This window comes from Nelumbo lutea, chromosome 1 (genome assembly GCF_056320005.1).
Source record: "Nelumbo lutea isolate HS-2025 chromosome 1, American lotus-T2T, whole genome shotgun sequence".
NCBI lineage: Eukaryota > Viridiplantae > Streptophyta > Magnoliopsida > Proteales > Nelumbonaceae > Nelumbo > Nelumbo lutea.
This window is the reverse complement of record NC_142684.1, coordinates 26,689,280-26,701,994: the sequence shown is the minus strand read 5'-3', so window position 1 is coordinate 26,701,994 and position 12,715 is coordinate 26,689,280. Positions and strand designations below refer to the sequence as shown.

General features: G+C 37.9%; 1 protein-coding gene across 1 annotated transcript; it reads left to right on the top strand.

Moving 5' to 3' along the window:
• Nucleotides 1–10,503: 10,503 nt before the first annotated feature.
• LOC148874044 (S-protein homolog 24-like) lies at nucleotides 10,504–10,980 on the top strand. The gene has a single exon (XM_088952255.1). The coding sequence runs from the start codon at nucleotides 10,504–10,506 to the stop codon at nucleotides 10,978–10,980; it is 477 nt and encodes a 158-aa protein (XP_088808381.1).
• The last annotated feature ends 1,735 nt before the right edge of the window (nucleotides 10,981–12,715 follow it).

The window sequence follows — 12,715 nt, the reverse complement described above, 5'->3', positions numbered from 1 at the left end:
TAAGGTAAAAAAAGGAAAGGAAAGGAAAGAATGAGAAGGAAGAGAAAGGCCACTTACCACCATATAGTGAGTAGAGGCTAGCTTGGCGAGCTCCTTGGGGTCCATCCCTCCCTAGCTCGCAACCTCCTCGTGGTATACCACCCTAAGGCTCTTTCGCGCAGCCACGATGTAGTCATTGACACCCTCCCAGTTCCCTACTAGAAACTTCGGGTAGGGGAATGGGCGGGATGGCCCAAAAGGAGGAAACAGTCCTTGCCCCGGGAGCTCGCCCTCCTCGAGGCCACCTCCTATGGCAACTCCTTCAGATGGGACCGGTGGAACCTCAGGATGTGGAGAAGCAAAGTCCAAGTCAGCAGACTCGAACTCAATGCCCCCAGAACTGAAGCTTGGTCAGGACGTGACCTCTTCGCCTAACGCTTCTGGTAAAGAAGGCGGCATGCGTCAACACCATACATGATGACTGCCAAAAAACCACAAGGTATTAGTCAAATAAAAAAAAATTCTACAAGGCACTACGTGACCTAAAAGGCAACCTACCTGGGCTCAGGCCAGCCTGTGCGAGCTTTTCCTCGGTCAAGAGTAGTCCGACCAGTGAAAGCCTACTGCTTCCCAGGACTGCAATGTTTTTCAAACTTCAGGGTCCAACTCAACCCCCGAATCCTGGATGGCAGCCCTCCAGTTAGTTGGGAAGGGCCACCCTTCGGGGTTATGGACTATGAAATAGTCCCATTTCTAGGCCGGGATCCTGTTCGGCAGCTCGTATAAGAGCCTGAAGCCGCGGCGGGGAGAAAAAAAGTAGGAACGCCTTTCTGGAGGTGATCTGGGAGAAGCATTCTTGATGCAAAGGATGGTGGAGAGGATATCAAGATTGAGGGGAAGACAATACTCATAACACAAAGAAATAATCCCAACTACATTTCAGATGGAGTTGGGGTGAAGCTGGTCAATCGTGACATTGAAATGATTTAAAACCTCCACTATCCGAGGATGTAGAGGAAGACGTAGGCCAGCCACGAGCTGTTCCTGAAAAATCACTATCTTGTTGGGACCATTCTCCTAGGGAAAGTTACTAGAAGGGAGACTGTAGATAAGGTCTCCGGGAAGGTTAAAATGAAGAACTAAAGACCTAAGTCTCTCCATCGACATAGAGGAGGGACCAAAGCTGTCGGGCTCCTTGCTCCAAGAAGTTGAAGCCATCTTGTCGGAGGCCTCCCGAGCCTCTGGAGCCTGCCCCCAAGCTTTCCCTGAGCTCGAAGGGGCATCATCTTGGTTACCGTTCAAAGAATAGACATGGTACGGATATCCAGACATATTGGCAAGATGATAAGACTCACCAGAAAAGAAGAGATGGTGTGAACGGGGGAAGAGCTCGGGCAGCTAGACGGAGACGCGACCTCAGAATCCGAAGACAAGGCAGGTTAGCATAAAAGAAAGTGAGGCCTGGGGCCCTCCTATTTATAGCCACTGTGCCCTCAAATCAACGGCTTAGATTGAGATGTGATTGGCTGCACGTTTCCTAAAACTGAAATGTGACTGGCTGCATGTCTCCCATGATTGAGGTAATGATGGCTGTATGACATCCGGAGTTAAGAGTCACTTTGGTGCGTTTCTCGGCATTCGAAAAGTTAGAAATTCTCTGACTTCCACTCACACATTTAATACGAGTAGTCAATCAAGTTTGAACTTCGGTCAAATCCACCTGTCACACTTCATGAACTCCTCACGCTAAGGTAAGACTCTTTGCCCAAGGAGTGGGGGGCAATTGATGGAGGGTGATTTGACCCGACCCCTTGAGACGGTGACACATGGACATGACTCAGCACAAGTGACAGCACCACAACCTGACCGTGACTAAGTAATGGGTCCGCAGGACAGCTCACTATGTCATAGCTTGCTACAGGGGGAGCCCGCTACAACGCAAGCTCAAGGACCCCCGATGTACTGAAAGGGAATAGTCCAAGACAAGTCTATCCCAGCTCGCGAGCTAGGGTAGCCAGCTCACTCCAACACTTAGGCATAAAAACTGCCCCAAAGGCAACCTTAAGAGGGATCACCTCAAAGTACCCCTAGGAGCTCGCTACAAGGTAGCTCGCGATAGGATAGCTCGTGACAGGATAGCTCGCTACAAGGTAGTTCACGATTGAGAGATGCGATTTTTTTAGGAAGCTTCTATCTGACAAGACCGTACCCGTCAGACTACGCATCGTCTCCTGGCTGATGGCACAGTCCCTGCCAATTTGACAGACTGCACCCACGTCTCTCGACAGATGGTGGCGTGCCTGTCCTCCCGGGACATGTCACTCATCCGATTGGGTAGTACCCTGCAACGGTTACCTGCACAGCCCTAGCAGATAACGGCTGCGACAGAGGCCCAGTGGCAATTATGCCTGATTTGACAAGAATGCCCATATTTAAGAGCCCCTTAGCCGAAGGGAAGAAGGTATCGTGAATCATCTTGAATCTTACCTTACTTGAACTTTCTCTCGAGCTAATCTCGAGTACTTAGTGATCTAGCGTGATCTGCACTCTTAGCCTCCTTTACACTCTTCACTATTTCCTCCAGCGTTCTAACTTAAGCATCGGAGTATTCCCACCGGGCAAATCCCAGGGAATCCTTCGCCGTCTTCTTATCAGGTACCGTCTGTTGCTAGTTAGGAGCCAGTCAGCAGCTAGCTAGGAGTGCCCGGATTGCGCAGCATCAGTCAACATTGTGCCATTGCCATCTTGCATAGGGCTACATCCATAGGAAAGTGGATCCAAGGGAATATCCATAGGTGAGTGTACTTGCAGAAGATGGATTTTCACAAGATTCATATATGGGAATAACTGTCATCAAGAAATATCTACGGAAAAAAAAAACAAAGAGGTGAATGGTGGTAATGGTAATGGAAACTTTCACCAATTGAAGGAATGAATTTCTCCGTGCGAATAGTAGATGATATATAATTAACTAGGCCATTTGCCCCAAAGACTATATTACCATATTCAAATGGTTGAGTCCTTTTTTCCAATAAAAGAAAGGCAGTTAGCCACACCATCCCATTGTTCTTGTTATGGGTTTCTCAGCTTTGTATGTGCATACTATTATTACCTACACCTTTCTGAACTAAATGAAGGAAGCTTATGTTGAGAAGCATAGGGGCAACTATCCTATTAAGTGTACGTGTATGGAATGGGAAGAAATTTAAGAATCTTCAATGAGAAGAATTCAGAGGCTGTGGTTCTAATTGACTTCATAGTGAGGTTGCATTTTGCATTTTAACTATGGAGGAACGAATTCAGGGGATGTGCTCCTTGAATCAATCCCAACAGGTTGGTAAGGATTTGCTGTCTTTGCCCAGCAAAGAAAAACTCTTATAGAGCTCTTCTCTGATATTGCACCCAGATTTTTTTATTTTTTTTATCAGCAGCTCTTGCACCTACTTTCATCAAATTTGGTTTTGATGATTGCACTTTAAGAAAATCTTGCTCTTCAGGGGTTGTGGAGTCTTCTATAACCATGATGGTAACATTCTGATGAGTTTTTCAGGACCAGTTGGGGGAAGACACTTCCCTTAAGCCCATATAAAAGGTTTAAGATTAACTTGTTCTTTGTGTAAAGTAAGTGCCTATGCCTAGAAGGAGATTGCCAATTACCTGGTGTAATGATAAAATCATGGGCTGCCAAGCATTAGAACACAGGTTCAAGCCTATGTGTAACAAGTATTCTTTTTCATCCATAGTTGCATGCGTCCATCCATTATCCAGAAAAAACATGTGCAAACACAAAGCAAATAGGCAGGCAAACATGCAAGGGATATAAAGAAAATTATTTGGGAAAGAACTCAAGCTGTAAATGGTTGCCCTAGATATTTAACAAGGCAAACCAATGAGCAGTAAGCCCCCAGTCAGATACTTTCTTCCCAAAATTTTGACTGACACTAGATCTAAATATAGGGGTTTTGGGGGTTTTTGGCCACTTTCACGGGGATAGGCAGGCCTAAGACCGGTCTCCTGACCAATTTTGAGAAAAAAACTAAAATTAAGTTATGTGGTTTCAAAACACCCGAGACGCAAGTTCGTATCAACAGATTGGAACTCACTCATACTGCATAAAGACATTACTAATGCTCATAGCACACTTCTATGTGTTATTACTAATGCTCATAGCACACTCCTACGTGTTATTAATTGGTTGGTGGATTATTGTTCTCCCACCAATATATTCAGAATCTTATTGGACAAAGTATCTTTGAGGTAGAACTCGTGATGCACAGATTCACAGGGATTTCAATAATTAGAGTAGAATCAAGTTCAGGCCAGTCCATATATATGGTATACATAGACCTGGACTCTCTTATGTACATTTGTTTTGGGTCTTGAGTTCAAATGTGGGTATGACACAAGTTGTTACAGAATCACAGACCTAGACCCACGACATGATCAGAATTAGTCGGGTATGTAAAAATCACCAACATCCTATTGAATAACACTGAGAAGTGGGTTTTCTCTCCTCATTCCTACAAATTTCATTATTCGTATTTTTACATGTTTATTGGGTATTCACTAATTGAATTCATGATTATACCTGATCCCCAATGGGTCTTCAATTTGAACCCAGATATTATTAGGTCCAAAATTGGTGGACCGAATCCCTACTAATCAGGCCATGGTTTGTTGGGTCTCTAGCTAAGTGAGTACCTGTACTACCTGTTGCTAGTTATCATCATTTTTAAACTGAATGACTTCTGAGAGAGCAGAAGTGCAAACATCCAGACCTCCAAGTCATTGAAGTTTATCTTGAACTTGGGTTCAGCACCTCATTTCTTGCAAACTTCCTATGGAAGTTTACCACAAGTGCATCTTTGCCAGTGTTGATGTTCTAACTTTAGGTGATTGATACCACATCCATGGTATGAATTTTCTCCACAGAAAAATGTCATCTTCTTTATGAATATATTCCACCTCTCTCAATATTGATACTCGAGAACTTTGATATTGAAGAATCTTTCCCAAAAAAATATCAAATTCGTGTGCACAATTGTATTCAAAATTTTGGCAAACTATTTGGGAAATTTCATCCTCTTTACCTAATTGACTATAGATAACCTTGGTGTCTTGGCAACATTGTTTCCTCTTATTGCTTTTGGCATCTCTCGATAATTCATTCTTTTTTTTATTATTTACTTATTTATTTTTTATTCTTCACACTTAAACTCATTTCAAGAGCCAAAATCTCAGGCTGACAAGTGTGAAAATGCAGGTTAATCTGAGTGTAGCCACTTGTATAAAAGATGCCAAAGGTTAGGCCCCTATCTAATCCACCCCTCCTAAGACCTTAGCTTGTTGGGACCAACATTGGGTAATTATGACCTTTTTCTTTATCAAGTTAACTTGGAACCGAGTTAGAAGTTATGACTGAATATATCTAGATGAGTAAGATTGGTTTCTAGATGATACCAAGTTCTAGAAAAAATTCCTATTAGAACAAAAATACTTAAAAATAGAAACTTAAAAGAGAACCTTTAAGTGGTTACATAGTATATCTTATTTGGTAACTTGGTATATTTAGTCTTCAGATCCATTTCCCTTGCATGAGAGCTTCCTTTCAATAAAAGAAAGGCAGCCGGACAGGACTTAACAATAAAATAACTATTTGAGTCTGGGTCCCAGATCCTTGAAGTCTGAGTTAGGGGATCTGAATGTCCAATGTTGTAGCTCTTCTAACCTCTGGCGAGGGAGACCTTTTGAGCTTTAACCTCTGGCCCATCTGTGGCTTGGTCTGGAGAATGTACTATGTATAGCTCAAGCATGTAAATCGACCTAGTCTTAAGGATACCCTTTAACAACTTCAAAACTGTGGCAAATTTAACAGAAAATGTGGATGCACTACTAATACATCTACAGAGAGAGGGAGAGTATGTATTTTATTTTAGTAAAATTAGTCTAAATGTTGTATTTTTCCTAAAGTATAGGTTCAAGTCTTATTGAAGTTATTTAAAGTCATTTTTATTGATGAAATATTATATGAAAATCATTCTAAACTCATTCTATTAAATGATTAATATACTGAACTTTTTTCTAGTTCAGTTTATTATAGTATTCAATGTTCAACTTCAATACATATCCCATGGTTAGGATTTGATTCAAATCCGAATATAAATGCATTGAATTTGAATCTGGGTATATATAACCTGTTTTGATGCATTTGGTATACCCTATTTGAATCCAAACAGTTTGTAGCCTTAATTGGATTTGACTAAATTGCTCAGATTTTAAGCTTATGCCATAAAGAGTAAAGAGAATACATAAACTTTAGATCTTTAGAGTCAAATAACATTATAGTATGTACCAAGATCAAATTTTGAAACATATCAATGATCCATCAATACGCAAAATTCTCATTCTTTGTTTTCAATTGTCATTTGTCTTGCTTTTCTTATGGCTTGGTAATAATGTTTTAACAACAACAAAGGTAGTAGCAATAGTACCTCAAGTTCAACTCTAAACCATCAGAATTTACATAGATAAACCATCAGAATTTGGTTTGTTTTTCATCTCATGGACTTGCATAGCATAGTGACTTTTTTTTATGTTTTAATCATGAATTGAAATTGGTTTGATGATCTGATTTTGATGATGGTAGAGTACTTTAATAATTGTTTTTTTTTAATCATGAATTGAAATTGGTTTGTTGATCTGAATTTGATGATTGTAGAGTACTTTGTCCAATTTCATAAGAAGTATTACTACAATATGCCTGTGTATATTGATTATTTTAGGGTTTTCAAAGTAATTCTCTTACATCAGTGAGTTAAACTTAACCTAAGTTTATATTGAGTTTTACTTGGGTGTGTCAAGAGTAATGAAATCAAATCTACTAAGGCAAGCGATCTGAAAATGATACAAGCTTGTGCTCAGCATAACAAATTTAATAAAACAAATATGTTGGTTCTATTTGAAGCCATAATGCTTAGCAGACAGGAACATGACTAACTAACCAAATCCAACTACTAAGAGAGTCAGTTGACTAACCAATCATTCTTAGACACAAATGTAGTTGGTTGAATAGGAACAAAATAACAGCAATAATGAAGAAACCCTAACAAATAGAGAAAAAGAGACAACATAGATAGGAAAGAGAGAGATATTTACTTGTGAATCAAATGCTGCAGATGTGTTCGAGAGAGAGATCACGAGAGATAGAGAGAATTTCTGATGTGCAACCGTGTGAGAGAGATAGAGATAGAGAGAGACAACTTATCGAGAGAGAGAGTGAGAGAAAGAGAGAGACGACTGAGCGGGAGAGAGAGAGACAACTGAGCAAGGGAGGGATGACTGAGAGTGAGGGGAGAGCGAGAGAGGGATGACTAAGAGAGAGAGAGATAGAGAGAGAGAAGGAGAGAAACAACCGAGAGAGAGAGAGAGAGAGAGAGAGAGAGCAAGAGAGGGACAACTGAAAGAGAGAGAGAGGGTGGGAGAGGTGCGGATACTTTTAGTAGGCAAGAGAGGGTGAGAGGAATATTTTAGCGGCAGTTGTTTGGCCTCTAGCGGCAGTTTTAATTGACTTGCCGCTAAAAATCCATCTTTCTAGGGATAGTTGCCAAACAACTTGGTCAAAAACTGCCGCTAGAAATCTATTTTCTTGTAGTGTGTTATTTAATGTGATTCTAGGTTTCTATAGAAATGTTTTGGTATTTTTGTTGAATTTCCTTTTATAGAAGTTTTTCGAGTGGGTATTTTGATAAATTACAAGTTAGCACCTTGTACGACTTTGGGGTTAGTGACATTTAACCACTAGAACTTTCATTTACAATAGACTCCTTGAACTTTCAAATCCCAACACTTTGCCCCCTTCATTCGCACTTTGTCAATTTACTTCGTAAATAATTTTTATTCGACTATTATGTGCCCATTAAACATTTCTAAATCCTTAAACTACTCTTTTTCTTAATTTATGGACCATTTTGTCCTTGCACTCACATATTTGTGTAAATCTTCTACTTATGTTTCTTTTTTTTTTCTCTCATACAAAGTGGGTGAAAAAAAATAATGTACGTTGCCCTGTCCATTTTTGTAATGTATTCCTCTTAAGTAAAAGGTATATTAGTAAATTAACATTTTTTGCAATCCAAGAGTGGACAAAGTTCAGGAGAATATTTATTACAAATGAAAGTTCAAGGAGGTGCTGCATGAAAGTTCAATGTCGGTTAATTTGATTTTTTTTTCGGTTAATTGAATTTCTAATTCTAAAAACCAAAGCGGAGACTGAAATATTGAAAAATGAGCTAACCAAAACCTAAAAAAAAATAAAAAAAAAAATTAAAGCCAAAATTTTCAGTTTGATTTTTTGATTTTAAAGGAATAATGCTCACCCCTACTCAATTTAACTAAAGGGGAGGATCTTGTTGGAATTTGAAACTTTAGGGGGTCTTTATTGCAAATAGAAGTTCAAGGATAATTGCCACTATAATACAGGATAGCAATATGTAATTTACCAAAAAGAAATATTTCTTTGGAAAGTAGCTTCAGCTTTAATTGATGTCAATGTCAGTTATCTTTTATATTAATGTCACTTTATTTAAAAGAGTAATGGCCCCTATATGGGTGTGAGGCATTGATTAATAGCAAAAAAGAAAAGCCGTGTGAAGGAAGAGAAGAAAGAAGATGGATCTATAACTATACATTACAATGCAATGTGCCAAGCTAGCATTTTCCTGCTCAATGGTTTATTCTCAAAGCCGATTACTTTTTTTTTTGGTCTCTTCTCAAAGGCACTTATCTTTTTTCTGGTTATAGAGAATTTTCTAATTTTAAAATTGAATAAAATAACTCAAGTAACCAATCACTTTTAAGGCTTTTAACACATTAAAACACTATTAACTCTCTCTCTCTCACCCTTCTTTCCCATTAACTCTTTTAATAATCTCTCCTCATTAATTATGGGATTAACTCTCTACTTCAATAACTCATGCCACTAATCCTCTCTCAGCTCCATTCCTCCAATAAGTTGTATAAAATTCATTAACTTTGTCTGTATATATCCTTTTCAATTTAACTTATATATATGCATATACATATACGTATACATATATGTATACATATGTATATGTATATATGCATGTATTAGATATATTTGCATGCATTAAACTGTAATTATCAGTAAAGATTAATTATAATCCATTTATATTCTATTTGAAAATAATAGAAATTAATTAACTATAAAAAAATTAATTTAGTAAGTTAATTTAATGAAAAATAATTTTTAATTATTGTTATTGATAAAAATATTTTTATTAAAATAATAAAATGCCTTTAATTAACAAAAGGAATAAGATAAATTAATATACAACTAATACAAAAATATCTTACAATTATTAGTTTTATAATTAAATTTTATTAATTTAAAACCAACTTAAGTTCTACTAAAAAATAAAAATTTATATAGTTAATTAAATTTCATATATAAGGAATCTAAATTTAATATACTTGAATAGATCCAATTTTTACTAATTTAACAAATTAATAAAGTATATTAGTTTTAAAAATAGTTTAATTATTTTAAAATCAATTAAAGTTTCATTTATAAATAAGGAAAATTATAATAATCTCCTTGGGTTTTATAACAATCCTATGAAACTCTCAAATGTTTGGATTTTAACAAAAACTTCTTCTATTGTTTTGAAAAAAGGTGCAAATACCTTTCTTTATTAGTCAACATTCCAAATAAAAAAAAAGAATGTTATGTAATGCATTAATTTTACTTCACTGCAGCCTTTTAATTACATTTCTCCAAAAGAGGTAAGTAGAATTATTCTTTAAAATTTGTACAGAAAAATAAATTAATGGGAGGAGGGGGTAAAGTTGAAACTTTAAGTTATGCTTGATAATGCATTAACAATGATAAAAGGCTGTAATTATGTCATCAGTTTCGAGTAGTATAGCACATCCCCCTAAGGCTGTAACTATGTCAGTTTGGATGGGATTTAGCTGCATCAATAAACCCTGGTGAAGAAAAAGAGTCATTCCAAGTCTCAGCCATATCCAGCCAGAGACAAGACCTTACCAACTGAGCTAGATAATTGGCACCTTTACGTTACTATCTTGTGGACGTTTACATGAAACGTACTTGGGTGATCTGTACCAGGAATCAATGAGCAGGGAAAAACCAACTTCAATGTCTAGTACAACAGATAAAAGAATTAAGTGGAGAGACCCTCTAATAAATGGAGCCAAGTCTGCAAGTTTAAAGAGTGATGATCCAGAGAGAAGGGTCACTCTGGGTAAACTCTGTGAGCCCTAACGTGCCATCTCTCATTGGCTTAAAAGTTCTACACCAGCCAGTGATGAACAAGCTATGATTCACTCAGCGTAGCCACTTCTACTGGTTCATCACACTCTATTAAAAGGGGTTAACTCTCTTCTTCCCTCCCACCATTACTCTCATCAGTTATATATATATATATATATATATATATATATACCAACGTTGAGCAACATTAACAGCATATCAAGAGATCCGAAATGGGTACTCAGTTTCGCTGGAGCTTCATGCATGTGGTAGCCATGGCGCTGATAGTGCTCAATTTGAGCCATTCATCAATGGTGGTATCAGGAGCTTACTACAAAGAAATTCATGTGATATTGATCAACATGTTGGAGCCTGGGAAGAACCTCCACGTTCACTGCAAATCGAAGGATGACGATTTGGGTGACCACGTGATCGGTTATAACCAGAACTATACTTGGAGTTTTCATGACAACCTGTTCGACACCACACTCTTCTGGTGTGGGATGGATTGGACAAGGACGGGAGGGTCTACTGTAAGCGGTAGCTTCGAAATATACCATGCAAAAAGGGATTTATATCGATGTAGTAGTTATTGTACCTGGGCGATCATGAAAGCTGGCCTTTATTCTTTCAATAGGGCTACGGGTGAATGGGAATATTTCTTCGGCTGGCCTTCGATGATTAGTAAAGGGTCCGACATGAAGCCGTAAAATTTCTGTCTCAAACCATGAATAAAAGGATTTTTTCTTTTCCCCTGCAATTATTTAATTTAGACTTAGTACATTTGAATGTTTTGATGAATTTGTTCTTGGTTGTGACATGACCCCTTTTACTTCTCAAAGCTTCATCTTTGGATTACTGACCAGGTTTAGGTTTAGTAGGTTTAGGGTTTGTTGTTATTATTATTATTAGGATAAAATAAAAAAACTTCCCCTGTGTTTTCTAACAATCATGAAAACCTCCCCTATAGTTTCACTTTAATAAAAACCTTCCTTACACTTTTTAGAAAATACTCAACTACCTCTCTTCCTAGACAAAAAAGCCAACCAAATGTGTTTATTTTTTAAAATGCCTATTTTGCCCTTATGCCTATTTATTTATACGTAGATTTATTAAAATACCCTCAAAGCATTGTTCATTTTCTTTCGAGAATTGAGAACCAGAGCCACCAGCCTTCTCTATCTCTTAAGTTGCCCTACTGTCTTTAGTTTGCCCTGTCCATCATATGCCCATGGCCTTTTTCCGAAACAAAACCAATTTTAGAGACTCCTGATCAACGCATCTTGAAAATGTCTCAGTGGATTGGCAATGATAAGGAATCCACCATTAGTAAATGGAAGCATCTGAGTAGAATTTTTGGAGATCAAATGATCTGTAAACAAGGATCTTCTATGCTTCTGGTTGGCAATAATGAAAATCCAAAACCCCTTTGTGCTTCAAGCATCTTTTCTACATTTTAAGCAATCCATCGACCTTATAAATCTCAAAAAGACAATTGTTTCATCAAATTTTAGAATACCATGCATAATGAAATTAAAGAAGTTCAAACCTACTTAATTGAGAGCATAAGATAAACCATTGCAACTACGAGCCTTAACACCATGCTTCAAAAGATGGCGTATATTAACGGTTGTAGCATCTATCAACACAAGCGCTTGGTGTTGTATAGTTAGACCAACCTTCTTTGCTACAGCTGTGAGGACGGACACCATCTCTTTAATGGAGGTGCACTTAAGCAGTTTGTCATAAGTATACATCTCTAATGGGGGGCAAAAGAAAGGACGAGGACGAAGAATACATACCATAAGATGGAGATCATGGTGTGACGAGGAGGGGCATGTTTTTGAGTCCATGTGTGGGGGAAGAATATATTGTTGAGGAATGATAGCTGGTCTTGGACCTAAAGCTCATCAATCAGATCGATAGCACCATCATAGAAAGGAGAAGCCAAAGTAGTAGCTAACAAAGATGATGTGGGCAGAGGAGAACCCACGACCATGTTGTTGATGCCATTTATTCCCACCAAGTAGAAGGCAGAGGAGATGGAACCAGGACTTACAAGGTCGGTATTGGTTGGGGATATCTGAAAAGGCGGAAGCAGTCTAAGGCGACGATAGTGAGGGTGATGTTTGCACAAAGAGAGAATAAGCAAGGTTGAACCCATCACCATGCATCCACAAAGAAGGATCCTGTCTAAAATCGTAGGAGTTGGAGTTGCTGCAAAGAACAGAGACGGAGACAAAGGCATGGGTGGTGTTGGCAATAATTTAATAAATATAATGGCAAAATAGGTATTAAAAAAAAACAAATACATTAAGTTGGATTTTCTGTTTAAAAAAATGAGGTAGTTGCATATTTTTTAAAAAGTATAGGGGAGGTTTTTGTTAAAGTGAAACTCCAAGAGAGGTTTTTATGATTGTCAGAAAACTCAAGGGAGATTTTTTG

Coding starts and splice junctions, on each gene's coding strand:
- LOC148874044 (XM_088952255.1), top strand. CDS start 10,504: ATGGGTACTCAGTTTCGCTGGAGCTTCATGCATGTGGTAGCCATGGCG.